This window comes from Paramormyrops kingsleyae, chromosome 4 (genome assembly GCF_048594095.1).
Source record: "Paramormyrops kingsleyae isolate MSU_618 chromosome 4, PKINGS_0.4, whole genome shotgun sequence".
Classification (NCBI taxonomy): Eukaryota; Metazoa; Chordata; class Actinopteri; order Osteoglossiformes; family Mormyridae; genus Paramormyrops; species Paramormyrops kingsleyae.
The window spans coordinates 44266389-44293387 of NC_132800.1; the positions used below are offsets into that span (position 1 = coordinate 44266389).

General features: G+C 47.5%; 2 protein-coding genes and 2 long non-coding RNA genes across 10 annotated transcripts; 2 read left to right on the forward strand and 2 right to left on the reverse strand.

Moving 5' to 3' along the window:
• Window positions 1-3116: 3116 nt before the first annotated feature.
• lrrc31 (leucine rich repeat containing 31) lies at window positions 3117-10238 on the reverse strand. Of its 5 annotated transcripts, XR_002840460.2 has the most exons (13): window positions 10140-10238; window positions 9962-10019; window positions 9576-9767; window positions 9337-9486; window positions 9078-9245; window positions 8396-8563; window positions 8126-8293; window positions 7881-8048; window positions 7385-7549; window positions 6855-7022; window positions 6414-6741; window positions 3328-3385; window positions 3117-3180 (listed from the first exon to the last, which is right to left on the reverse strand). XR_002840460.2 is itself a non-coding variant. In XM_023830324.2 (12 exons), exons 2-11 carry the CDS (start codon window positions 9975-9977, stop codon window positions 6416-6418), a joined length of 1689 nt encoding a protein of 562 aa, XP_023686092.2. In that variant the 5' UTR covers window positions 9978-10019; window positions 10140-10238; the 3' UTR covers window positions 4427-4955; window positions 6414-6415. The 5 variants fall into 5 exon arrangements, 4 of the variants coding, with proteins under 4 accessions (XP_023686092.2, XP_072567536.1, XP_023686091.2 ...); XM_023830324.2 differs by lacking the exons at window positions 3117-3180; window positions 3328-3385 and adding an exon at window positions 4427-4955; XM_072711435.1 differs by lacking the exons at window positions 3117-3180; window positions 3328-3385 and adding an exon at window positions 4427-4955 and having other exon boundaries at window positions 7366-7549.
• Window positions 9397-10861, forward strand: LOC111853444 (uncharacterized). The gene is made up of 2 exons (XR_002840461.2): window positions 9397-9512; window positions 9618-10861. It is a non-coding gene; the product is annotated as an uncharacterized lncRNA (long non-coding RNA).
• Window positions 10862-14754: 3893 nt separating this feature from the next.
• On the reverse strand, window positions 14755-25324 carry LOC111853470 (uncharacterized). Of its 3 annotated transcripts, none has more exons than XM_023830403.2 (8): window positions 24729-25324; window positions 21946-23112; window positions 17885-17965; window positions 17740-17798; window positions 17524-17654; window positions 17097-17296; window positions 16516-16929; window positions 14755-16342 (listed from the first exon to the last, which is right to left on the reverse strand). In XM_023830403.2, exons 2-8 carry the CDS (start codon window positions 23020-23022, stop codon window positions 16154-16156), a joined length of 2151 nt encoding a protein of 716 aa, XP_023686171.2. In that variant the 5' UTR covers window positions 23023-23112; window positions 24729-25324; the 3' UTR covers window positions 14755-16153. The 3 variants fall into 3 exon arrangements, with proteins under 3 accessions (XP_023686171.2, XP_023686173.2, XP_023686172.2); XM_023830405.2 differs by having other exon boundaries at window positions 17097-17293; window positions 24729-25322; XM_023830404.2 differs by lacking the exon at window positions 24729-25324 and adding an exon at window positions 23294-24162.
• LOC111853472 (uncharacterized) lies at window positions 17592-21106 on the forward strand. Its single transcript, XR_011990116.1, has 2 exons — window positions 17592-17731; window positions 20719-21106. It is a non-coding gene; the product is annotated as an uncharacterized lncRNA (long non-coding RNA).
• Window positions 25325-26999: the final 1675 nt, after the last annotated feature.

A 26999-nucleotide genomic window follows, 5' to 3' on the forward strand; every position in this document is an offset into this window, starting at 1 on the left:
TTCTCGCATCTCCTCCACATGGTGCGGGTCTTCGGACGAGGATATCTCTTCCAGGTTATCCCTCGACTGTATAGCAAGGGCTCGAGTTGTGGGGTCCTCCTGGACTGTCTGAGCCAGTATATCACCTCATCGACTAGTCTGAGGTACACCACCTCATTAAGATGAGGTGTCTTCTTGTTGAGTCTGGTCATTCTGTCACGAATTGCAGACACAGAGCGGGCATCAGAATGATTGGGATGTGACACTTATTGTCATTCTTGATATTATATAATTATTATTATTATTTGCATAACTTCCTTAAATAAAACTTCTTTGATTATATGGTATTCTGAACCACATTTCTGTCTCCAGGTTATTTCTGTGACACACTACTTTTTTCTAATTTATCCATTTTGGATATTGATTTAATTTGCCACCAGTCTTTGCCCTTATTGTTTTGCTTTTAGGCCCACTATTCTCACCTTGAACAACCATTTGAAGTCTCCCCAAATCAGTAATTTTTCCATTTTCTGTTACAATTAAGACAACTGGTTAGATATTTTATCCTGTCCTACTTCATTTGCAGAGTTCATTATCTGGTCACATATATACTTCATGGCCTAATTTGCAAGATCATTTCAGTATTGAATTACTGTTCACTTGACATGACAGATTTCTGTGAAATTCCACCTGTAGTAAGTCAGTCGTAATATTACCTCTGGCAACTACTACAACCTTTGAAATGGGAGAAATCCATTCGTGTGGTTTACAGTAATGTTCCAAAAAACTTATTGAATTACTGTGTGATCGTGGTTGGATATTTCTGAGAAAGTCCACCTGTAGTAAGTCAGGGGGCACCTCTGGCAACCACTACAACCTTTGAAGTGGGAGAAATCCATTGGTGTGGTTTACAGTAATTTTCCAAAAAACTTATTGAATTACTGTAAACTCATGGTTGGATATTTCTGAGAAAGTCCACCTGTAGTAAGTCAGGGAGCACCTCTGGCAACTACTACAACCTTTGAAATGGGAGAAATCCATTCGTGTGGTTTACAGTAATGTTCCAAAAAACTTATTGAATTACTGTGTGATCGTGGTTGGATATTTCTGAGAAATTCCACCTGTAGTAAGTCAGGGAGCACCGCTGGCAACTACTACAACCTTAGAAATGGGAGAAATCCATTCGTGTGGTTTAAAGTAATTTTCCAAAAAACTTATTGAATTACTATAAACTAATGGTTGGATATTTCTGTAAAATTACACTTGTAGTAAGTCAGGGGGCACCTCTGGCAACCACTAGAACCTTTGAAGTGGGAAAAATCCATTCGTTTGGTTTACAGTAACGTTCCAAAAAACTTACTGAATTACTGTGTGATCGTGGTTGGATATTTCTGAGAAAGTCCACCTGTAGTACTGTAAGTCAGGGGGCACCTCTGGCAACCACTACAACCTTTGAAGTGGGAGAAATCCATTGGTGTGGTTTACAGTAACGTTCCAAAAGACTTATTGAATTACTGTGTGATCGTGGTTGGATATTTCTGTAAAATTACACTTGTAGTAAGTCAGGGAGCACCGCTGGCAACTACTACAACCTTAGAAATGGGAGAAATCCATTCGTGTGGTTTACAGTAATTTTCCAAAAAACTTATTGAATTACTATAAACTAATGGTTGGATATTTCTGTAAAATTACACTTGTAAGTCAGGGGGCAGTCTTTCAAATATCACAGTCTTTCAACAGTATGTACATGAAGTAATGACATCTATCAAATTATACTCATCTATAACTTTTAAATAAATTACAATCGGTTCGATTATGATGGGTTTGATGATGAGTTTAATGGATAGCCATCACTGAGCCAACACTGGACAAATGCACGTACATCATTCATATGAATTACTTACTTCTTATGTAAGAACTTCTGTCCTGGGGCATGGCTGTATCGGAGGAGCTTCCTCCAAGGATGCCATCAGCCATGGGCCGGCCAGTGTTTTGGCTGAGAGCCATCTCTTCAGCCTCTGTGAGAGGTGTTGGTGGTGGACCCCCACCAGTTTTTCGGGCCTCTGCCTTTTTCCTATTGGCTAATATGTAGGTAAAATGTGAACATATGCACCCAAGCCCACATTTAGAACCTTGTAAAAAGATTTAAACAATATTACATGCTGCCAGATTTAAGATGAAACTGTAGCTTTTGTGTCTTATAGACAAGCAAAACCTCCCAATCGTCCAGTGCCTACCTGTTTGTACTATATTTTTATACTTCATCTTTATTTGCTGCCAAGTGCGCTTTATGCCTGCTGGGTTACAACTGTAATAACGAAATTAAATTAGAGAGAATATAGAAAAACTAGTATTATTTCTTAAATATACATCAATCAACATCGTTCTTATCGATACTTACGCATTCACTCGGTCAGCTATTTTCTGCCACGCTTGTTCCCATTCTTTCGCAGCAGCAATCGTGTTTGCTTTTTTTGATATGGCATGCTCATATTCAGTATACGCCATCATTAATAATTCAAGCTCCACTGGGGTGAAATTGGAAGCGCGAGATTTGTTTCCCTGTGTTGTCATGGTGAATCATTTTCTCTGGATGCCATTGATAGAGCCTTTTTATGTGCTCGTGCACGCGTGACAATCAGGGGTAATTGAACTCAGAGTTTTGTAAACTAATCGTTATCACCTGTTCTGAAACCAAAAACTCAGAGGTTGACATCTCAGAGTTAATCAACTCAGAGTTCAAGTTTAAACCCAGAGTTTGCAAAACCTGCTTCGTGAAATACCCCCCTGAATATACTACACATGTTTTCTTGTATTATTATTATTATTTTGTTATTGTTATTATTTATATGTTTGTTGTTGATGTTATTATACTTCTATATCTTCTGTGCTATCTTCCTTCCTGTATTTCCAATGTAGGAAAAAAAAGGGGGGCGGGAAAAAAAACTTGCAAGAAATCGTAAGACAGAAATCCACACGTCAAAACCCTTTGCTAATTTATTTGACATGTGACATGATCCTTATTTATACATATAACAAGTTGTATAAGGTGTATGCAATATATTTTATTTCAATAATCTCCTTATTAGCAGTATCACTTTTTCCTTTTTTTTGTCCTCCCCCCCACTGCCCCCCTTCTTTGATGTTTGTCCTGTTTCTGTAACTGTATTGTTGTTGTGTGTTTGATGTTCCCACTTGCGCCTAAAAATAAAAATAAAAGTTCATATTGTTATTATTATACATAATGTACATACTAGGGCAATATCAATTATTTACTTGTTGTTAAATGCTTCCTTATTCTTAACTGCTTACCAATTGCTAAATACTCACTTATTGTTAAATGCTTACTTATCTGGTGTTGTCATGGAGCTCTATGATCTGCAGTACATAATTGTCCCTCACTTTCCTGTAATCGTGAAAAAGGAACAAAGCTGAGCACTCACTGTGGTAATCCAGGAGAAAAAGACTATAAAGACATTGGGATTATTATAAATAGTAATGGGGGATCTTGGCATTTTGTGTAAGAACATAAGAACTATACAAACGAGAGGAGGCCATTCGGCCCATCGCTAGGATTACGTGTCACTCTGTATAACGTAGGATATACCACCACTGGGGGGCGCGGAATCACATGACCTCCACAATAGCAGTGGTGATGACATTAATACAACATCGGAAAATAATTTTAATAATCCAGCCTTTTATAGCTATTTTTTTATACTCTAGAAAACCTGACTATATTTTAAAAGATTTGTGTCATTTGTTAATACTTTAAAATGTATGAGAAGCAAAAACTGTTCATTGAAATATACAACTTGAGTTTTAGATAGCATCACCTCTGGATTATGTTCATATACTTTATTATGTTTATGTATGTATGAATGTGCAGACATTTGTGTATATGTACATACATCTACAGTCCTGAGAAAGTGCCGGGCGATGCACGCTGTATCCCACGGCTGAGCTCCGGTCAGCACTGAGATCTCCCCCTTCCTTTATACTAATTTGGGCCCTATGTGTGGGCAGGGGACGAGCTGGCCAGGCTCACCCCTCCCCTCAGGCAATGCGTTCTCAAATTTCCAATCAGCACATTCCCATCTTCCTCAGGATGAGGTAAGCGTCCCACACACCGATCGCTAGGTACGGTTCTAATCAGAAATAAGACAAGTGTCCTTGGTCAACGCTTTCCCGTTCTCCTGAAGACGACATAAGTGTCCTGCACACCGATCAGTGGCGTGCAAAACATACTGGGCCACCTGTTCTCTTCTCAGGAAAACCCCTCAGAACAACAAAGTAAGCGTCTCTGAACAGAATGAGCATCCCGTAAATCAGAAATAACAAGACAAGCATCCTTGAACAGAATAAGTATCCCAGGACAAGAATTTTTAGGACAAGCCTGGCTCCTTTCATGAGAAAAGTTATTCGCGAGAAACAAGTTATACAAGTGATCAGTAAAAAACATGTTTATGCAGTTCAACCTTGGCACAATAATATTACACCGGCTGACATTTAAAAAAATTTTGTTAGCTGATTTAACAAAAACAAGTGCATGTTCTACAGTTTGTCATGTAGTTTCAGAATATGGCTTCCAATTTGCCGCCACATGTCTGGTTTTGTCACAATTTACAATTAAAGTTCAACATAAATTACACAAAGCCGACATCAAATTTGGTGTATAGTATCAAATGACATTTTTCAAACACCCTTCATAAACAAACATTTTTAGTATATTTAGTTTTGCTCCAGCACGTCTGGTTTTTCTGTGACTTCGACTTAACTTTTTTTTCCCCATATACAATACATTGTATACCTAATAATGTAATTTTGATACCAGTCATATAAAATAACCTGCCAGACTAATTTTTTGTACAAACTAGTCAGCAGGGTTTACTGGCAGCTTGCAGTTATGTAAACTTACAGGTATGCTGCTGCAGGTCCACTGATGCCGACCTTTTGTATGCAGAACTGTGGTCCGCCTTCGAAGCATAAAAGATTTTTTTTTTCAGTTCGGCAGGTGATATCCAGCAGCTCATAAAAACTTAAAATTCAAACCAGTTAAAAAAAAAATTCCAAAAGAACGTAATTCATATGAACATTTACTTTACTCTCACTTCTGCCTTCTACCCTTGGGGCCCAGCCAGGCATAGCCTGGGCCCCGGGGGAATAACAAGGGTCTGCCCTCCTGTGGGCCCACCGCCTGCAGGGGGAGCCGTAGGGGTCAGGTGCTATGCGGATCGCGGCAGTTGAAGGCAGGGGCCCCTACAGACCGATCGTCACGTATCAAAACTGGATTGTAAGATGACACAGCTACATGTCTACTTAGATGAGCAGAGCTTGAGGGGCTCTCATTAAGATGGATGCCAAGGCCCCCATTAATGACTCCCCATACCACTCAAATCTACTAAAAATCTACAAAAATATACATTGTCCTAAATAATGTTTTTTGTTCCCATCCAAAAGGTTTTCATAATCAGTGCTTCATCCACATCATATTAAATGTCTATAATAAAAACTATTTCCGTATTTGACATGTTCATTAAATAGATTTCCCGAGAGCTTACAAAGTGATAAACACCAGAGAATAGTATTATAGTTAATGAGGGTAAACTACCAAATCCCACACTAGGTAAAAACAAATTAAATACAAATTCTATTTAGCAATATGTAATGAGTCACAAAGCATCATGCAACATGAATCTTAAACAGCACTCCATCTTATATAAATACAAACCATGAAAGCATTCTGTGATTCAACAATAAGTTGTAGGATACTTAATTTACTCACAGATTAACTGAATCCCAATAAACAATTCCATCCATCCATCCATGTTCTGTAACCGCCTATCCTATTGAGGGTCGTGGGGGTCCGAAGCCTATCCTGGAAGCTATGGGCGCAACGCAGCGAACAACCCAGGATGGGGCACCAACCCATTGCAGGGCACACAATAAACAATTCAAATCTATAAACACATTGTGTTCTTCAAGGAATTCCACCATGGACCAAAGAGGTGTCTGACCAATCAGATTACTATGCCTGGGCAGGCACTCTACAGGACTGACATTAGCGAATAGGAACAAAGAGAGCAGCCAGCATTACACACAGTCAATAGCCGATAAAAGCAGTCCAACCAATGTGCTGATAATAGGCTGATTTTGTAGGTTTTGTAGCTTTGGGGGATCAGAATTATCTACCTTTGCCATTTTTTGTACAGATCCCAATAACTCTGTGGTTTATAAGCTGAAATGTATTTGGTATTTATTTGGATCAGAGAATGAGGAATGACAAAACACAGGCTGTAATTACAGGCTGGTTAATCGCCTATCTGTCATTTACGCTGATTCTGCCTCTTGACTGCATCATAACGAATCACTTAGCTACCAAGCTAACAATGTCAGCGCATCGCTAATCCGGCCACAGCTGCTAACATTCCCACCTCTAGGGGTCATAGTCAAAGAAGAAGCTCATTCTGGCATTCTTGCAAAAAATGTCCATCATGTTCTTGTCGTGGGGGGTGAGGCTCCAGTGGCGCAAGGCCGCCACCTGCAGAGCGGGAGGACGTGGCGTGGCATTCAGCAGGGCAGACAGCCAGGCGGAGGCGGGGGCGGCATCCGAGGGCCGCAGGCTGACGTCCAGCTCTGTTAGCGCCACCAGGCTCCCCAGCGACTGGAAGAGAGGCAGCCATCCTGCCCCGCCCACACCGCCATTGTAGGACAGGTCCAGCTGCCTCAGGTGACTCAGGGCCTGGCGCCTTGCCACAGATGCTGCACAACAGAGAGAGAGAGAGAGAGAGAGAGAGAGAGAGAGAGGGAGACTGATGAAACAGGGCCGCCTTGAATCCAGGAAGCCGGAAACTAACACTGCGCTCGAGCCCCACCCAGTTGCAGCACGTCCTCCGCCGTCAGGCCGCAGCTGCTTAACCTCATCTCCAGCAGGGCGGCGCCTGCGGGCAGGGCCTCCAGCAGCGAGTTCAGCTTCCCCCCCACGCACTTGTTCCATGACAGGTTCAGGGCCTCCAGCAGGGGGAGCCAATGCGTTGCCATGGCTGTGAACACAGTCTGTCAATTGACAACTTGTGCAAAGTCATGTAACAGGCACCACTGCCCCCTGCAGGGCACACAGTGCAGCCCTGTGACCCTATATCCAAGAGGCAGGCCGGTGTAGGTCCCATTAATGGGCCTTTAGGCTTCGAAATAGTCAAAGATTAGCAATTAGCTCTTCTTAACTAATACATGCATATGTTATTAACACAAACAATCATGGCTAAAATACCTGCTTTAATATGAGACAAACAGGAAGTGGGGAAACCAGCCACGTGTAGCCAGAGGGAGTAAGATCATCTGAGCGTTATTATTTATATGGGTTTTTAGTTATATAACGAGCTTAACTGAGTGGTTGACAGCGTACCGAGAGCCAGATAGGCCTCCTCCGTGAGACAGCAGCTACTCAGGTTAAGCCTCTTCACATTTCCCAGTGGGATGCCAGCAAAGAGCTGATGGGACACGCCCCCAAGCTTCTTATTGGAGGATAAATCCAGCATGGTGATGTCACAGAGGGAAGGGCGTGCCTGAACTGGGGGGGGGGGTGGAAAGACAAACACATACAGGTTTGTAATTATATTTTTGTGGGGACTCTCCATTCATTTCTATGGGGAAAACGCAAATCTCAACATGATGACCGTAACCCCTACCCAGCCCTAACCTTAACCATAAGTTACCAAACATTTTTAGTTTTTTTGATTGCATTCACAAAATGTAATATAAACATAATCCACACACACACACACGCTGCACGAAAAGCACCCAGGAAAGTCACATGCACTGCCAGACTAGAAGAACCTGGTGCTGCATTATTGTGCATTAACATGTATACCCCCCCCATACACCCCCAGGGCAGTGCTCACCCAGAGCCTGCACATCATCCTCTGTCAGACAGCACTCGTGTACATCCAGGCAGCGCAGCTGTGCGAGGCCCCCCAGCTGGGCCCCCAGAAGGGCCAGCCCCCCAGACACCCCCCTGTTACAGGACAGATCCAGCTCCTGCAGGGTGGGGAGGAACTCGAGCACACCACCTACAAAAATGGGGGGGCTTAAAATGTGGCTGCTACCTGTGCTTTTAGGGGCTATAAAACACGTCAGAAAAACCCACCCAGCATCTCCAGGCCCTGGAGCTCCAGTCCACACCCCCGAAGCCGCAGAACCCGCAAGCCTGGGGTGTCCCGCAGCTGGGGGACCAAGTTCCCAAGGGCCCCTCCCAAAAGCTGGTTAGTGGACAGGTCCAGCAGCTCCAAGCTCAGCAGCCTGGAGAGCACAGCACCTGGAAAAGAAGGCAGCCTTCAAACCCACATCTAACCCTGGGCCAATCAGGAAAGCAGGTGGTTCATTTTAATTAAGCAAATGCAATGGAACAGAGCCTCACCCATGGCGCCCACATCTGCCGCAGTGAGCCCACAGTCCACTAGGTGGAGCTCCTTCAACCGGCAGCCAGAGCGGAGTTGAGCAGCCAGGAACTGCAGGTGACCCCCCAGCCCAGCGTTCCAGGACAGATCCAGTACCTCCAGCAGGGGGAGCTCTTCCAGGGTCTCCCCTGCGATATTCACATTTCAGACAATAAGCATGTGCATGACGACATGACACCTTGCAGCAGGAGTGTCAAACTCCATTCCTGGGGGGCCGAAGCCCTGTGTAGCTTAGCTCTTTCCCTGTTCCCACACAAATGATTCAGCTCAAGAGCTGTGTGATAATTAGCACAAGGACCTGAATCAGGTGTGTTAAGTGAAGGGAATCCAAAAACTGTGCAGGGCTCTGGCCCCCCAGGACTGGTGTCTGACACCCCTGCCTTACAGGGTTAAAACAGCCTGGCTTTAACCAAGAAACCATGTTAACGCATCAGCAAAAAAGACTAAGTTACATAAAATAATTATAAAAATATCAGAAGTTATTTAAAAACCAAACTAGTTCTCTGGGCTGATTTAACTTTGGTAACATACTGATTCTGGTCAGAGTTTTAAAGCTAAGAACATGACCACTTCTGGTTCTTAAATTATTAATGGTGTATGTGTTGCAATTTTCAGCAGGCATTCTGTGTGGACACCTCATACCCAGGGCAGCAAGGTCCTGCGTGCTCAGCCTGCAGCCACTCAGTCTCAGTGCCCTCAGCCTGCACACATGCTGGAGGTGAAAGGTCAGTGCCTTCAGCGACCCTCCAATCAGATCATTCCACGAGAGGTCCATCTCATCCAGGCCGCTCAGAAAGGGCAGCAGGGTGGCTGTTTGAGAAGAGCAGGGACCCGCCACAGTCACCTCTACCTCCACATTTACCCGCCTCCCGCTGTTTCCTGTCACACCCCGCTTACCCACCCAGCTCCACCACATCAGTAGCTGTAAGGTCACAGTGGCTCAGGCTCAGGCTCTGGCTGTCCGGCTGCCTCCCCAGTCTCTGCACGAACTGCCTGACACGCCCCCAGCCCACCACGGAGCCCGGCTCTGTCTCTAAGGGCTCGCTCTCCCCTGGAAACCACACCCACAACAATGACGTAAGACACTCATCACTGCAGGGTGGGGATCATTCGCAGTACGTCTTAATGATCCCCTCTCACCTGTCCCGGGGGACACATCCTCTTTGTCCTCTCCCTCCTCAGAGACGCCGGACTCCTTTCTATCCTCGCTTTCAAAGGGGCGGAAGAACCGGGAGACAGACGGCTTCTGCAGACGCTCGCTGAAGGACTTCTTCCTGCGGATCTGGTTCATGATCAGATCCAGGGGGGACCGTTTCGGGGTTTTCTGTGAATCTGAGCGAACAAGTGTGTAAGCGGCGGCCGCTGAGCCCTTTAAAAAAAAAATCACATGCTGTGATTTCACCTGTGTGCAATGTAAGCAGGACGCAGAATAGCGCAGCGTTTTACGGATTAAACTATAAACACAGCCTTATAACCGTGTAAGAGCCCGGTTTCTTTATTCCTTTTGGACGGTCCGTAATACGTACCTAGTCTCTCCATCATGCACTCGGCAACACCTCCCGGGAGTTTTATAAATGCTGGGAGCTGAGAACGAGAAAGGACATGATCGCTCAAGACCAAGTTCAGCGAGTGTGAACCCAGTGCGGATCCCCTTACCGAGGGAAAACCAGCGAAAACTGAACCTAATCCCAATAATTTACTCGCCTTTTAACTCGATGCTTAGTTTTCCCCCGGGAAACGATGGCGGCCGGTGTGGGGAAAGTCCTGTGCTAACAGGTGATTAGATCCGGGGAGGGAGGACCTCCTCCACCGCACTTTGAAACTGCGCATTGTGTGGACTCACGGCTGCACGCACTTTCTGTTTGCTTGAATAATTAACGAGTCGCCGTGACAACATGGAGGAAAACGGCTGAGGAGATCCGGACGTCGCAGTCACACACCCCCCATAAACCCTGTAATGCAGGGACGTGTCATCGGAGGTGAGCACCTGCCTAGAGGTCTGCAACAGGGCGGGACGCGGCGCAAAAGCATGCGGCGTGGGTCTACATTTCAGAGCTTCTTGCGGGAGTGGGCGTGAGTGGGATGAAAAATCAGTCCCGCGCAGACCTATAGTTGGAATAAACGCAGAGCCGCGCAACAAATTTCAATGTTTCCCTATATTTCTCTCATTTTGACTGTGAAATGTTTCTATTGAAACTGTTTAGATATTTTTTAATTTAAGTCTGTTGCCTAGTTAGAAACGTTTTTGGTTGTATTTTTTTGTGGAAAACTGGTTAGCTAAATCTACCCTTATATAAAAGGCATCTTTAATTCGCAGCCGGAGTCGTGCCCACATAATATAGCCTATATTTAATAAATTCCTGTATGTCAATTAGGCAACAAATAAATTTGGTACCTTATTTTTTATAAGCCAAGATATTATAGCATTTAAAATGTGTCCGGTATTTTTGGCCCACCCTATACTCCACCAGCCTTGCTTGCGGGATTCAGCAGGCGGGAGCGGGACAAACCATAACAGATGCGGGCGGGAGCGGGTCGAAATATTACACATTTCTGTGGGAGCGAGCGGGCGGGAACGGGATGAAAAATCAGTCCCGCGCAGACCTCTACACCTGCCAGAGCGACTGGAAGTGCCTCCTTTCCTGAGCAGACACATAGCCACGTAATAATATTACGGGTTGGAATCCCCCCGTTTAATCCTCCATTTAATCCTTAGTTTGATATGAAATTACGTGCTTATTTAGCATAAAGGTCACAAGTTCACAGTTCCTGTTGAGCAGTAGGAAAACAGCACACGACAGTGGCCATAGGACAGGGGTGTCAAACTCCAGTACTGGGGGGCCAGATCATGGTTAGCCAATGCCTTGTCCACACGTACACGTGTACTGTATATTTTAAAACTGTGTTTTTCCTCCGTTTTAAAAAAAATCCCTGTCCACACGAACATTGTCTTCTAAAATATTTACATCCACATGAAACCGCTAAAATGGGCTGCCAAGAGCATGCCAAACCAACAGGCGGCATTATAACTCTAACCGTACTGCCATGTTAGCCAATCAGAAGCCTAATTGCCAGTCCTGTTAAGTTGAAAACCATGGCGCACATTCCGACACCTGTGTTGATCAATATAATGCGAGAGTGACAACATTTAACTATACACATGTAAGAAGTCCTGTCAGCAAGGTTAGCACAAGCACTATTTCGGCTAAGTCCGCCATTGCTCAAACTCGCCTAATGTATACAGCAAACAGCGCACGCTCTGACATTAAACAAAGTGGACAACGGCGCACAAATCTGACGTTTCGAGCCAAAACCTCTGTTTTCCCTGTCTACATGTTGACGCTACATGTTTCTTAAATTCTTTACTGTGGATGGAGTTTTGCAAAAGCTCCGTTTTCAGTGACCTAAGACTCCGTTTACGTGTGGACAAAAGCCCAAGACATATAGAAAACGGTACGTTTTAAAAAATACCCATGTACGTGTGGACAAGGCATAAGTTCTTTCCCTGGTCCACCACAAATTAATCAGCTACAGAGGTGTGTGGTAATTAGCACAAGGAGGTGCAAGGAGTTAAATCAGGTGTGTTAAATGAGGGGAAACCCAAAAATGTGCAGGTCTCTGACCCCCCAGGAATGGAGTTTGACACCCCTGCCATAGAGCTACAAGTCAAGATGGCCTAACAGGGGTAGCCAATCTTACCCGCAAAGAGCCAGTGTGTATGCAGGTTTTTGGGATAACCTGTAGGTCAGCTGTTCAAACCCAAGTGTGGGGACTCTTCAGCCAATCACTCCTCTAATTAGTAATCTAATTTGGGAGTTGCAGCGAAAACCCGCATACACACCGGTTCTTTGTGGGTAAGGTTGGCTACCCCTGCGGCCTAAGAACTTGGAACAAGGCACTAGGTTCCTGAATTCCGGTGGGAAGGCGCCTTACAATGGCGAGGAGGAGGCTGGGACTGGAACTTGCATTAGTTTTTTCCTCCCAAGTGTTACACAGAAATTTCAGTCCTTCTTCTTCCGCACTTAAATGGAAGTTGCATCATACAGGTGTTATCAGTGCATATATTCTTGCAGCTGATGATCAGTCTGCCGAGGCCCCTGCCTTTGCCTGCCACCCAATCTGCGCTGCACCCGACCCCCACGGCTCCCCCTGCAGGTGGTGAGCCCACAGGAGCGCAGACCCATGTTATCCCTTCAGGTTATGGCCGGTGCTCCTGCCCCAGTCGAGGCCCAGGTCCCCCCAGTCCAGGCGGGGTACATATTCCTTAGTTTTAATCATCGTAAGGGTTAATGTGAGCCACACTTAGTCTGGCCGCTCATCAAAAGGAGCCAGTTGAGGTGGTTTGAGCATCTATGTAGGAGGCGTCCTGGGCGGCTCCCATCGGAGGAGTTCCAGGCAAGTCCAACCTGGACGAGGCCCCGCGGCAGACCCAGGACACACTGGAGAGATTATGGCGCCCTGGTATTCCCCCAGAGGAGCAGGAGGAGGCGGCTGGGGAGAGGGAGGTCTCAGCATTTCTGCTTAGGCTGTTGTCCCCGTGACCTGACCCTGGATACGCAGCAGAAAATGGATGGATGGAAATTGTTGCTGCTGAGTTACAACCTGTTTTTCTTTCTGCTTGTTTCTGTTCTGCCTAAAAGGTACATATGTATGAACTGTCTCTTGTCAACATGTGCAAAATCAAAGATCTTTATTTGTCACATGCAGTCGTGCTTGTATAACAAAATACATGCTTGTTCTAGCAGATTCACCAGCTATGCTGTGTAGATAGGGAATATAATATACTGGGTATATCTAAGTATAAAAGAATGTAATAAAATCTACACTAAATATAAAAGTATAAAATAACTGAGTGAATGGGGCAGATGTGCATGCTGTGTGCAAAAGTGCAAGAGCGGGTAAGAAGGAGGGGAGACATATAAGGATAGAGATGGAGGATTAGTATGAATGTGAGTGCAGTGGTAGACTACCCATATGTGCTGTTGCTGAGAAGTCTTATTGCTTATGGATAAAAACTTCTGAAGCCTTCAGTCTGGCCTTTGAGGCAGCAGAGGCATCTCCCTGCCGTCAGTAGTCTGGACAGTTTATGCGTGGGGTGGTGGTCCTGGTGGCCTGTGTACCACACCTTCTGGGGTAAATGTCCTGCAGGGCTGGTATGGAGTTCCCGATGGTGTGTTCAGCCGAGTGCACCACTCGCTGCAGGGCCTTTTGTGTCCATACCAGGCTGTCATGCTACCCATCAGGATGTTCTCTTTAACTCCAGAGTAGAGACCTTGAACCTCCTGAGTCACCTGAGGTGGTAGAGGCTGTTTGGCTCTGCCAGTGAGGAAGTGAGAGCTCAGGTGAGGTCCTCAGTGAAGTGGACACCGAGATATGCATTGAGTTTTGTGAATACAGATTGTCACTGGTTGCAAAGCATTCCCTTCTCCTTTGGTTTTACTAATGACGTCATCAGCGATTAGTCAACGTCACCTCGACACTCATAACTGTCGATTTAAAAAAAATCTTGTCATGCAACCCCAATTGCATAGTTTAGATTTATGTAATAATGCAAAAAATAATACATATAATAAGTCATTTCAAATGCTTTTCTTTCATTAACTGTTGTGTAGAAGGTTTCCCAACCCAGCACATTATCTGGAAGCCATGGCGACAAGGATATCCTGACCGAATGTAATCTCTGGCGCACAGCCAGCACTCGCTGCCCGCCTTGTCGAAATGACAATAACAGTTTGCCGGGTCATGTCGCACCGCCTTTGGCTGAGCCGAGACTTCCGCACTAAACGCGAACATCACATGTTAAAATCACTTAACTTTATGGTTACGAGGCCATAAAGCCTCACATATTTATTAACGTACATGTTAGGTGCATTTTTAACATTACTGTCCTTCATGGCTCCCTCGGCGCGGCTAAGACTCCACGTTCCCTCTTCATTAAGGCAAACCACGTTTTTCTCCGCGTGCAATTCAGGGTTACCAACGACTTCCGTTTCCTAGATTTCTGTCTTCAAGTTGAATTTGTAGGTAAGTCGATAAAATAATAATGCAGTGCATCTTAACAATTATACAGTAATAACTAACTCCATGCGGTACTGTACTGTACCTCGAGTCGACGAACCGTTTCAAGACACAGGGGGTAAAACAACAATCGCAGTTTCAGGATGTGTCCAGTTATTTGATAATGATTCTTTAAAGTGTTTTGCGTAGACAGAGTCGGCTTTGAAATGCAGTGTCACCCCAGCTACAGAACACGTTAGAAAGACATGACCGCGGGACTTACGCTCATAAGTAGCGCTTGTGAAGAATCCAACATTGGAGCTATAGAAAAACAATATTTTATTAAGAGTTCATCTTTTATTAACTGACACCGGTAATACACCGAAACGGCAAACATCCAGGTGGTGCTCTGCGTAGAAAGGAAAGGCCCACATGAAAGGGAGGCGGCCCCCCTAGTGGATCGAGTTTTCCACTGCAATCGGGGCAGACGATCTTCAGACAGCAGACACGCCTGACACGCAAAACCACTTCAGACGGCTGCAGGTTCGAAACTGAAAGCACCACACTGCCCCCTGGTGATGCGCTGATGCCCCCACCACCTTCACCAAGGATGGTAGCTGATAACATTAGACTGCTGCCTATATACAAAGTCAATATAAATCTTCATCACTTTATATATTAAATATATCAAGGAGGCATTTACTTTATATGGAATCGCATTATGGCATCAATATATTGATTTTTCTTAGAGAATTTAAAGTAAAAAGTAATCACTCTTTTAGTGTTTGGATAAACTGTAAAAAGACAATAAGCACACATATTACAGCAGTAACGGGGTCAAATCAGAACCTGAAAGAATAATAATAATAATAATAATAATAATAATAATAACAGGAACAGAAAGTACCCCCCTCTCACTACTGGCTAAATTAAAAAAATAAAGGGAAGTCGGTGACAGTCCTGGGGGGTGAGTGATAGCTCAATAATTAAATCAATAATTGTTAATGACTGACAGCAACAGGTGCATCGTGCCTCATTGTGGCTCCACCCAGCCTTTCTGGGTCCTGAACCCACCAGTCGGTCACAGGCAGACACCCGCGTACAGACGCAGCCGGGGCTGTCACCTGTGCAAGGCAGCTAACCAACAGCAAACAGAGCAGAAGCTCAGCCCTATAAGGCAGGCCACACCCAAACAGCCCCCCCCCCCCCCCACCAGGTCCTGAACATGGTCCCCTTCCAGCAGCACATTCGATAAACGTATCTCCTTGTACATCTCACCTTTTAAAGCTCACATTGCAAAAAGCCCGGCGTTACATCATTCTTAATGTCTGACTAAAGCACCTCCCGACATTTCATTTACCTGTTAAATCTGCTTAAAATCTGTCGGTAAACCCGAGACCGTGGCCTAAGCGGGTCTCCGGGAGAAGGGGGAGATGCTAACAGCATTGGTCGGTTTGCACATCTGTCCATTGCAAGTGTGGTGTCTCTGCCCTCCCAAAATAAACATAAGTACCACTGCGGACAGGAAACAAAACATTCCCTTGTGTTTTTTTTTTCCCCTTTGAAAAATGTGACCCTTCAGGAAACAATGACGGTGTAAACCACAAAAAAATGTTTTTCTAGAAAATACTGTGCAGTCTGTAGGAGAGGCTCCATGGAAACACAAAAACAGCACAGAATCGCGGCACTCCGGGGTGGGTGTTCTGCACTGGTGCCGGGCTCTAGCTGGGGGCGGGGCTGCCGGCAGGATCTGTCGGCCCAGTGACAGGGTGGGGCTCGGACAGCTGCTGGCGGAGCTGTGCAATGACACGTTCCAGTCGCTCACGGGCCTCCCTCTCCTGCCGCAATGCCTCCTGCAGCTCCTCTCGGTCCTCTTCCGCCCGGTCAAGCCTCCGTCGCAGCTCTGACAGCTGCAGGAAGAGGAGGCGGGGTCAGTTACCACGGCGACAGCAAGCGGGACTCAAAGGACATGGAAGGCTGTGTAAACCCCATGGATGCAGTTAGAGGAGCCTATGCTGCTGTGATTCAGTACTGGCTTGAGGTACAGCACAGTTCTACATCAGCAGCGCCCCCTGCTGCGTACCTGTGCTGCATAGTGGGCCTCTGGCAGTGACTCCCTGCTGTGGAGGCATTGACAGACCCGCTGCCTTCGCAACTCTGATTTCTGCTCTCCACTCTTCAGGGTACAATCTGCCTCTTGCTCCGTCTGAGCGCGCTCAGTGCAGTCCGCCTCCTGCTCCATCTGAGCGCACACAGTGCAATCCGCCTCCTGCTCCATCTGAGCATGCTCAGTGCGGTCTGCTGCTTTCACTGTCTGAGCACGCTCAGTGCAGTCCGGCACGTTCTCTGTCTGAGCGCACTCGGTGAGGTCCGCCTCCCGCTCGGTCTGAGCATGTTCGGTGCAATCTGCCTTCTCTGCCTGAGTGTGCTCAGCACGGTCCATCTTCAGTGGCTTCTGCTGGTCCCCAGCTCCATGCCTGCGTAACCCCTCTAATTCCTGTCACACACATAGTGACACAGTGTCATACATATGTAGTGAAACACACACATGCAGTGACACAGTGATACATACATGCAGTGACACTGACACATACAGACAGTCACAGAAACACATATACACACACACACAGTGACAAACTGGCAGGGCAGCTGGCGGGCCTTTACCATCTCCAGCTGCTTGTGCTTCTGCAAGGTCCTCCTGAGCACTTCCTGCTGCCTGCTGTACAGCTGCACCATCTCCAGGGCCACGCGCTCCCTGTCCTCGACGGCAGGCACCGCATGGGTGCTCTTGCTGCGCCACATCTCCATGGCGACGGGCTGGAGCTGGCGCCAGTCAGCGTGCTGGTATGCAGCTTCACCATCTGCTGAGGCCGGAGACAGACAGAGAGAGGGAGAGTGAGTATTACTGTTTTACACATAATTATTTGTATACACTGTATGAGTGTTACTGTGTGTTACTGTGTATTATTAGGTATTACTCTGTGTTACTCTGAAACAGAGGAATACAGAGTAACAGAGGGTTATACACTCTGTATTACCCTGTATTACCCTGTCACTCGGTATCATTAGACAGCGTGAGTGTGTCACTGACCCACAGCCGGTGCTGGCGCCCCCTGCAGGCTGTAGTGCTGTTTCAGCAGAGCGCTCAGTACCCCCATGCCGTCTGGGGCCCCTGCCTTGCCCAGCGCTGTCTGCCCATCCTCGCACCTGTACAGGAAGTAGCTGAGGCACAGGGAGGATGCTGTTAGCATGGAGTCATCCCGAAGCCCCCCACCAGCGCCCTCGCCTGACACATGCCGGTAGGTACCTGGGTGGTGTGACAGTGGTGAGGCACGGCTCCTCCTTGACATCCGGGCGGCCTGCGGACTGCGGGAGAAGGTCACGTGACTGATCCCTCAGGCACAGCTCCCCCCACCTCAGCCCACCCCACAACCCAAAAAAAGCGGGCTTACCTTTTGGTCTGCATCACCATCATACAGCGTATGGCTGCGCTTCAGCTGGGCCTCTTCATCCACCTCTTCATCATCGTCATTCTGAGATACAGGGGGAGTCAGAGTTAAAAGAGCCCGGGGGGGGGCACAGCTGCCCCCATGGAGAGCTGGGGTACGCCCACACACACCCTTCTCCCAAAACCACAACACAGACATGGCTGCCAGGACACAGATTGGGGATGCCGGCACATCCGTGCTCCCGCTAATTAATCTTCATTTCACGATCATCCGTGATTCCCATGCACTGCAGAGCTCCAGTCTGTTCACACCGCCAGGCAATACAGTGTGGTACTCTATACCGCAACACAACATGCTGATCTATACTGCAGCACAGCACTCTATACCAGGGGTTCCCAAACTTTTCAGCTCACGACCCCCAAAATAACCGTGCCAGTGACTCGTGACCCCCATTATCCTCGGAAGTGGTTAAAATATATGTTGCGTGCAACGGTGCACATGCGCCAATAGGCCTATCCAAACATGAGCATGACAACACAAAAGAACACAACGCTCTAACAACCATATAACTTTTTTTTTTAATTGTTACTCATTCGTTTCATTTTAACAAAAATAATATCCTAAGAATAAAGCGATGAAAATTACCTACACGTTACGTGCACATGTCGGAATGTTTAACATGCTGCTGTAAATTCTGCTGCAACTGACGCTATTGATGTGTCGTTAATCTGTCACCTCAGGGGTCGCGATCAAACGGAAAGAAAGGCCGATGGCTTTTTAATTTGCATATTTTTAAAAATGTAACTATTAACTACTAGTTTTTATCTTTTGTTAGTTATGGATAAAATGTTAATATAAAATTTTAAAAATGTTGATAAAATGTTATTTCTAATAGTTAAAAAAAAAAATTTGATTTCTTGGAAATCATCTCGCGACCCCCCCCCCTCAATGTCTCACGACCCCCCAGAGGGTCGCGACCCCTACTTTGGGAACCACTGCTCTATACCACAGCACAAAGCAGTGTTCTATACTGCAGCACAGCTCTTTAGTCTTTCTATAAGTAGGTGGGGCTGACAATCTTACCATAGTGACATATGCTGTTCCTGTTCCAAATACTATGCCACACACACACAGTTCATGTATTAATATATTTATGGGGATTCTCCATTTATTTCTCTGGGCATAACGCTAATCCTAACTATGACAACCTTAACCCTCCCCAGCCCAAACCTTAACCATAAGTAACCATACAAGACTTCTGGCTATTTTACTTCTTTGATTGCATTCACAGTTTTTTTCTATAAAATTGAGGTTTATATTGCGGAAACCTGAAAAATAATTGTCCCTCAAACGTTTTACCACATAGTGGGGACCCCCCACCCCCACACAGACAGACAGACACACACACACACAGACACCTTTCCATGGACCCTGCCTTTCACTCTCATCTAAACTCATTCAGCTGTTGCTACAAAAAATGATTATGTTGTGAAGGGGTTGTATGATTATAGGAAGTCTGTCGGGTTTTGATCTCACAGGAATAAGAAATTACACACACACAGAAATAGCACAAACAGACACACACACACACAGAAATAGCACAGACAGACACACACATACTGTACACACAGAAACAGCACAGACACATACACACAGAAACAGCACAGACAGACAGACACACACACACACACAGAAACAGCACAGACCCGGAAATTCATTCTTGGCCAGCGTTGGCTGCCACCCAAACAGCATAAATGGAAGTAACCTCATACAGACACACAGACGGGCGTGTGACCGGGGCCACGGCGACAGGCGCGGTCAATTCAGGTGGGTGGGGGTGGGGGCGGGGGGCTGATAAGGTACCTCAGCTTCCCCTTTTCAAACTGGGGATAAACTCTGACCAGCTGGGCAGACGTCCAGCTCTGTCCAAACAGCGAAGCAGAGACGCCCAGCTGTCCTTCCTCACCAGCACATCCCTGAACAGCAGGCGCGTCAGCAGCGTGACAGAGAACAGGCACAGTGATGCCAGCGCCATGGACACATTGCTAAGCTAACCTCAAAGAGAGGAGGACAATAAACACCTCTCATGGATGGGGGTACTCAGGCCTCTCTGAGGGACCAATGGAGAGCCATGTTGCAGTGGCTGCTATACTAACCAGAGTACAGTTCTCCATAGGACCCTGCCATGTGACACAGGTCATGTGACCCAAGAAGTGTTGTTTCGTTCTGCATGGCCTGGCTGTTTAATGCCAGTTGGAGGATAGGGACGTATTGCGAGCTGGTTGCTAGGCACCCGGGGTCTGTGTGACGCCATTGGCTACCAAGGCTGGTGGGTGTGGCTTTGTGCAGACAGGCAGCGTCGACCTGACAGACAGTCTATTTGCTCGCCTAATACACAGAGCTTAAAGGACACATGTGCTCAGATGGATGAACGTATGCTCCACCGACATGCCACGGTAATCCAGTCTGCCGAGAGACATGGCATTGATGGAGAACCCTGAGACTCACAGAACTGGTTTGGTCACAGAACCTACATGACGCCGCCATCCGTAGATAACAACAGGCCGTGTGCATGCTGTGGGGTCACATCATGGCCCAGAGACGCAACCCAACTGGCGGCTCCTGCCCCCCAAGCCCCCTGGGGAAACTGGACTCAAGCTGAATCAGACAGTTAAGGGTTAAAGCCAAAAACGTTGTAATTCACGTTGTTGGGTTGAGTCCTGGGTAACAGAAATAATTAAAGGTTTCTGAATGGGTGGGACAGTGGTGGGGTTTGGTTTAAAGCTCTTATACCTACACCCGCACCCCCATGTGTTTTCTGTCTCTATGGTACAAAGCCACAGATCCACTTCCTGATGACAGCAGCCGTTCGGGGGACAAGATGAGGCTAAACTGCCAACGACAGCAAGATGAAGAGGAGGTGGTAGATGGAGAAAAACGTCCCAGCAGAGAGTGGAAAACAGAAGAAAGCAAAAAGGAACAATAGGCTGACCTAGAGAAGGAAAGGAAGAGGGGAGCAGGAAGGAGACTGCGCTGAACACTGGAGAAATTTCATTAACACTGCAGGACGCTGCAGAAATTCAGTCTGCACTAAAGAAGAACACTAAAGAAATTCCATTAGCAATGGAAAAAAAATCCATCTGCAGAAATTCTGTGTGCACTGGAGAACGCAGAATATAATCCATTTACACTGCATTTCAGTTTACATAAAGCTGGGTGTGTGCATGGCGGCGTGTTTGCCTGTTCTTTTACCTCCATGCCTCAGTCTGTGTCTGTCTGTCTAGAGGAACAGGAATGTGGTTTTTCAGCCTAAGACGAGACACCAGAAAGCATTTCCGCATGACTCTGACTTAACCCCCCCCCCCCCCAACCAGCATCTACCCGTTATCAGAACAGCCACAGGCATACTTCAGGTTTTGGTACCACAGAAAGTCAGTACCACTGAGCAAAGCCAAACCACTGGCCATTCCCACCCTGTTAGTCACAGGAATAAATCAGAACAACCTTGGAGGCAAACAGGCAGCAGCTGGGGGACAAGGTCACGGTGGCAGGAAGACACGTCAAGCCCACAATCCCCTTCTGGCCTTCTGTGCTGCCATCAGTTTGCCCACAACGCTTAACGCCATGAAAAGGCATTCAGTAAAAAGACCATTTACTTATTATCATTGTTCATTTCACCAAGGGACTCAACTCTTAAAATTCTCTGATATAAAGACAGACAGACACAGTCACTAAAAGTACAAATGGCTGCATGCAAGGTGATCATTTATGCGACAGGACGCGTGAAAACACACCTCTTAATTCATTGTTACCCTGGCTAAAGCATGGCTTACAACAGAAGAAGCAAGGAAGGGACCAACTGTTAACCCCGCCCATTCCGGCAGCTGCACCCATATCAGCCCCACCCACTTCCGAAGCCCCACCCCCATCTGCCAGGCAAACCCATTCTAGCAGCCAGACCCCCCTTGTCAGCCTCATCCCCCATCAGTCACACCCAATCCTGAAGCTCCACCCCCACACCAGCCCCAACCTTCCCCACAGAGCCGGCAGGCCCCACCACTCACCGTGTCATAGGGCCTCTTGCGGTTCCTCTGGCTGTACTTCTCCTTCATCTCCTGCAGCAGCCTCCTGTATGGCGCCTCCTGTATTGTGCCCAGGTATTTGCGGCCCAGCTGCAGGTAGCGCGGCCAACGGGCCGAGTCGAAGCCCCAGTGGCAGGTGCGGCGGTCGGGGGGGCGGTGCGAGTGCATGACGAAGCGGCGCGGTGAGAAGAGCAGGCCACACTGCGCGCACTGGATGCAGGAGGCATCGGGGTGCTCATAAAGCAGTCCTGCGAACAGGCCCCGCCCCTTGCCCAGGCACCGGTGCTCCACCTGGAAGGTGGACCCACCCTCTCGGAGTGGGAAGGGCACTGGGGGGGTGGTGGGAGGCGCAGGCCGACCGGGACGCAGCAGAGCGTTGCAGAGGCGCTGGGCGTCGGTCAGCGTGATGAGGCCGCAGGACGGCGCGTCCGGGGGCAGCACGCCGGATGCCTTAAGTGCGTGCAGCTGGTTGCCACGGCAACGTGAGCAGTAGACGTAGAGCTCATCGCAGATGCCGTTGATCTGCTGTAGTGAGAAGGCGCGCAGCACTGAGTTCAGCACCTGCGGCAGACAAAGCCGCTTCTCACCGCCCACTGTGAAGCACGAGATGGGCTCCCCCTCCAGCACCGTGTGCTTCAGCTCTGCCGAACTGTCACAGGGCGCCAGCAGGGGCCCGGCCGGTGGTGGCGGCAGGGGGGGCAGCGCCACTGTCGCCTCGTCCCGCCCCCCGCGTGCTGAGAAGGCCGCCGGCCCCCCCAGCGAGCTCTGACTGCTCAGCGTGAACTGGGCCAGTGTGTGGCGGATGCCTGGGCTCAGGTCCAGGGCGTGGCCCCAGCCCGCCTCCTCTTCCTGCTGTGCCTCCTCCTTCTCCTCCAGCTGCTCCCTCTTGATCTTGGCACCCCCTGGGGGGCCCCGGTGCTGTTTTAGGCTGATCTCTGCTGTGAGGCGCTTCTTAAGGGGCACCTCTGTGACCCGGGTCCGAGACGGGCGCCTGGAGCTGCCCCTGGGCAACGGCACCTCCTTGTGGCTGGGCCTCATACTTACCTGTGCACTGGCCATTGTGCCGTCACTGGAAGGGTTTGGAACTCTCACTGAACGAAAGACTTGAATCCATGCATAGTTGAGTCTGGTCTGTAAAAAGCCAGTTTCCTGTGTGAAGAGAACAGTTCAGAATGTGAAGCTCTCTCTGGCTCCAAACCTCCCAGACAACAATATGCAGATAATGTTCATGTCATCTGTCACACTTCCCCAAGTCTAGTACGATTCAAGTAAAGAGGTATTCATTTGGTGTCTTGGAGCTGTTCTTGACAGGTTAATACTTGTTTGTCACCTTTTCAGCACCTTATAGGCGACTTCTCCAGATCCGTTCCCAGAAACATGCTGCACATCTTGCGGCTTTGTTAAGTAACCGCTTGGTGGGCAGATTGGCGCAGCCGCCAGTGCCGCCATTCGTGCTGGGTGCGGTAAATCCGAGGGCGGATCGTGCGCGCTCTCCGCGCTGCCGCCGCCACCGCCTTCCGCGCAACCAACACGAGAAAAAAAAAGGCGACAGGAGGAAGCGGGTGACGGGGAGACGCCGAGCCTGCATCATGACCTGACTGGGTATCTCCTACGTGATATCTAACCAAGGAAAAGCACAGGATCAGCTCCGGGGCAGTATCTCATGCTGTAAACGCAACCTGGGCTCAAAAACCCAAACAGGCTCGTTTCAAAAGCGCCATAAAGTAAAACCACAATCCCGTGTGCGACCCGTGCCAATTGCTTTCATCAAGGTTAAATAAACAGGGCGGCTTGTATATGGACCCGGGTTCAGAATATTCCTAAATCGCCAAACAGGCAGGCGGTGCCAGTATTTCATTAACAGCAGATGTCCCTGCTCCATTCTGCGGCCGAGGAATGAAACACCCACGGCATCACAGCAATTATAATTACAGTTTATCTGGACACGTATCTAAAAATGCTCCGTTAAACTCCCTGATAAAGTGAGTTTGCCAAAAAAACAAAAGAGAAATGAACGCGATCCATATGGCCGGTTGCACCCGAGCGAGCTATCCAGCCGCTGAGACAGCTGCGTCCACCGTAATGATCCTGAGAGAATAATGAGATTACTTTGGGTATCCTTAGGGTAGGGGGTAGGGGGATTTCTCTCCTCGTCTATTCCGATCTGCGTTCGCACGCATACGATGGTGGCACCCCCACAAACCCTTGCCCCTCCCTGTACCCCTGTATCGCCCCATTCCCCTCTCCACCTCCATACGGACAAGGACAGCACGCTGCCGTCCCCCCCAACGGAGCGCTTCCCCCGCTCCGCCACCGTGGCCGCATATTCAGTATAAATACCTTCCCCGGGACTGCCTCAGACCACTCCAACCCATACACTGAACCGCCTATAGAGAAAATATCACCGGGCGGGGCCGGAGTTACAGTTTTTAAACAGTAATCTTCAATAAAATAATGATTTTACGTCGTAACATCTAGTCCTAATATAATTCATATCAATGCACATACAAAATAACCTCGCAACAACGTTAACTCCTCCCAGATATGAAAAAAAATTAAACGGCTCGGGAAATCCGAATTATCCTGTAAATGTATAGGAAAGATACATTCATAAGAAGGAAAATCCTTTTGCAGATGGCAGGCTGTCGATATAAGATGATTTGAAGAGCCGCCGGCAGCACAACCCTGGTGAAATACGAGGGCGCTGAATAAGCCGTAAAGAAAATGAATAGTTATGGAAAGTAAGCGCTGGCTTGAAGACGCACCTTGCCTTGCGGAGATGGCGGTCCCCTTCGCCCTGCCGATGTCAGTGTGCGGATGGCCAGGTACACTCACACACACAAGGAGCGCTACACACCGCCCCGTCGCGGACGTCACTCCACGGCCGACGTCAGCCGCCCGGACCCTGCGGGGAAGCGCGTCTGCGGTGCCCCCGCCGCCTTTGTTTTGGTGGTCCCGGAGCCGTATCGTAACCTCCGAGGATACACACCTACGCAGTGCGTCACGCCGGGCTTTAAAACGAGGCACCGGGGAGGGGAGGGGAGGGGAGGGGGACAGACGCTTCCCTCGCATTAAAGGCGGCTTTACAGTCGTGCATTTTGCGGTATACGAGTTAATAGCCACATATTGCCCACATCCTACAGAAAGTGATTTAACCGAGATGTTTTGACGAAAAATGCATGCATGATAACAACGCCATTACACGTCAAATATAACAAATGGACAATAACAAAATGATAACAGTTCATACTGTCTGGTTAGATTACAAGCATAGCGCGACTGCTCTGAAACTGACTCCACGACAGGCTGTTTTAACAAGATCTCTGAGGAAGGTCGACTAGACCGGACGCCAGCAGACAGCCTGATGTAGGCCTCTTCCTGTACTTCAGGCGGCGCCCTAAAGGGTTCACAGCATGTCCGCGGAAGCGCGCATTAAGGAAACTAAGAATTTACCACCTACTTGTACCGATTGTATATGATCTGATTAACGCATATACCAAGGCGTGAGAAATAAATAAATAATAATAATAACAATAAAACAAAAGTAAATTGTAGAAAATATTCATATTGTAGATTAACAGGAACGACCTGACATATTCCCCAAAACTGAGATATAAATTAAAATGAAGCGTTATATGTAAATATATAATATTGTATATATACGCACTAGCATACGGATTTTAAGAAGCCAAACCCTGAAAATGAATAGGAGCACTTTAAAACCATGAAATATATAGTATAGCAAACCAACTATCGTGAGCTCTGCGAGCTGTTATCACGTTCTTAAATATTTTAAAGATATTATAAGTATTACGATGAAGAAACGCTTAGCCAAATTAAAATGTACTGCGACATTAAATTATTTAAAACAAAATTTGCGTAAAATAGCCTTGGCCTGTGGGCGGTGCATCAGGGAACGTTAACGTTAGTATACAGCGTGTTTGATAAAGATCTGATGCGGTTTTAAATGACAATGACAGTGAAATACAAACAAGAAATCGTTTGCTTGCTTTCAGACGCCAAATGCATAAAATAAAGTAAAAATAAAAACGAGACATTCCAAGTTCATGCCACTAAATACGTGTCCAAGTAAATCGCTGTGGTCGTTAATCTTTCCAGTATCTATTGTTTTTCCAGCGCTTCTTATGACAGACAGTGAAGCACACCTTGATCCGGAGCAGCAGACGTGACGGAACAGTCACTTCCTAGAAGTGGGTTCATTAACCGCGATCGAACCGCACTGTGTAATTACCGACCCAGCCAGACAAACACAAGCCTTTAATGTGCCGCCTGTGATTCACCTCCAAGCCCCAGCTTGCACCCCGTTGGCTTCGGAAGAAGGCCAGCGTTAATTTTGCTGACTGAAGTTTGCGTGATTCAGAAACTGGCCAAGAGGCCGACAGAGGAGCGCGCAGAGGGGGTGCGTGAGTCAGGGACCGGGGAAGAAACAAACAGTTCCGAGTGACGGACGTCTGTGTAATATACTGAAAACTTGGGAATATTAATCATTCAATAGACATGCACAGGTTTACAGTCACAAGAGCGAAACATGGGCCTTAATTGCATTTGATTTGTCTTTCACCACCTCTCCCGCCTCTGGGAAGCGGATCCAGACGGTATAACAGGTGTTATGCCGAAAAACGCATCCCTAGAGTAGAATGCATGCCGGTGTTCTGACGAGTTGAGCTTTTAGGGGGTTTTTGGGGGTTACGGTTTTAGGGGTGTTTTGGGGGTTACTGTTAGGGTTTTACGGGTTTTTTGGGGATTAGGGTTATGACTATCGATTAGCACTACGGTAGCCTAACTCGACAAAGAAGCTCAACTCGTTTCAGATCAGCGACCAATCGGTCATTTAGAGACAGGCATGCATTCTATGGCAGGGATGCCTTTTTCGGCATAACACCGGTACAATGACCGCAGACAATGTTGAAACGCATCTGCTCTTAACCGCGGGGATCGCGCAGCATTACTGGGGAGACAGTAAGTGATACGGCTCCAGACGCTTGTCAAGGGGTATTTTTAGATTACTCAATTCT

Bases quoted from the DNA above. Each gene is read 5' to 3' on its own strand.
- lrrc31 (XM_072711435.1), bottom strand. The intron at 7,550-7,880 runs GTGAGCACTGCC...CCCCCCCCCCAG, and splicing joins GGATGATGTGCAGGCTCTGG to TTCAGGCACGCCCTTCCCTC. The intron at 6,742-6,854 runs GTGGGGCTCGAG...TCTGTTGTGCAG, and splicing joins GGAGGACGTGCTGCAACTGG to CATCTGTGGCAAGGCGCCAG.
- LOC111853470 (XM_023830403.2), bottom strand. From the start codon at position 23,022: ATGGCCAGTGCACAGGTAAGTATGAGGCCCAGCCACAAGGAGGTGCCG. The intron at 17,799-17,884 runs GTAAGCCCGCTT...CTTCTCCCGCAG, and splicing joins ATGGTGATGCAGACCAAAAG to TCCGCAGGCCGCCCGGATGT. The intron at 16,343-16,515 runs GTACGCAGCAGG...CTCTTCCTGCAG, and splicing joins AGGCCCACTATGCAGCACAG to CTGTCAGAGCTGCGACGGAG.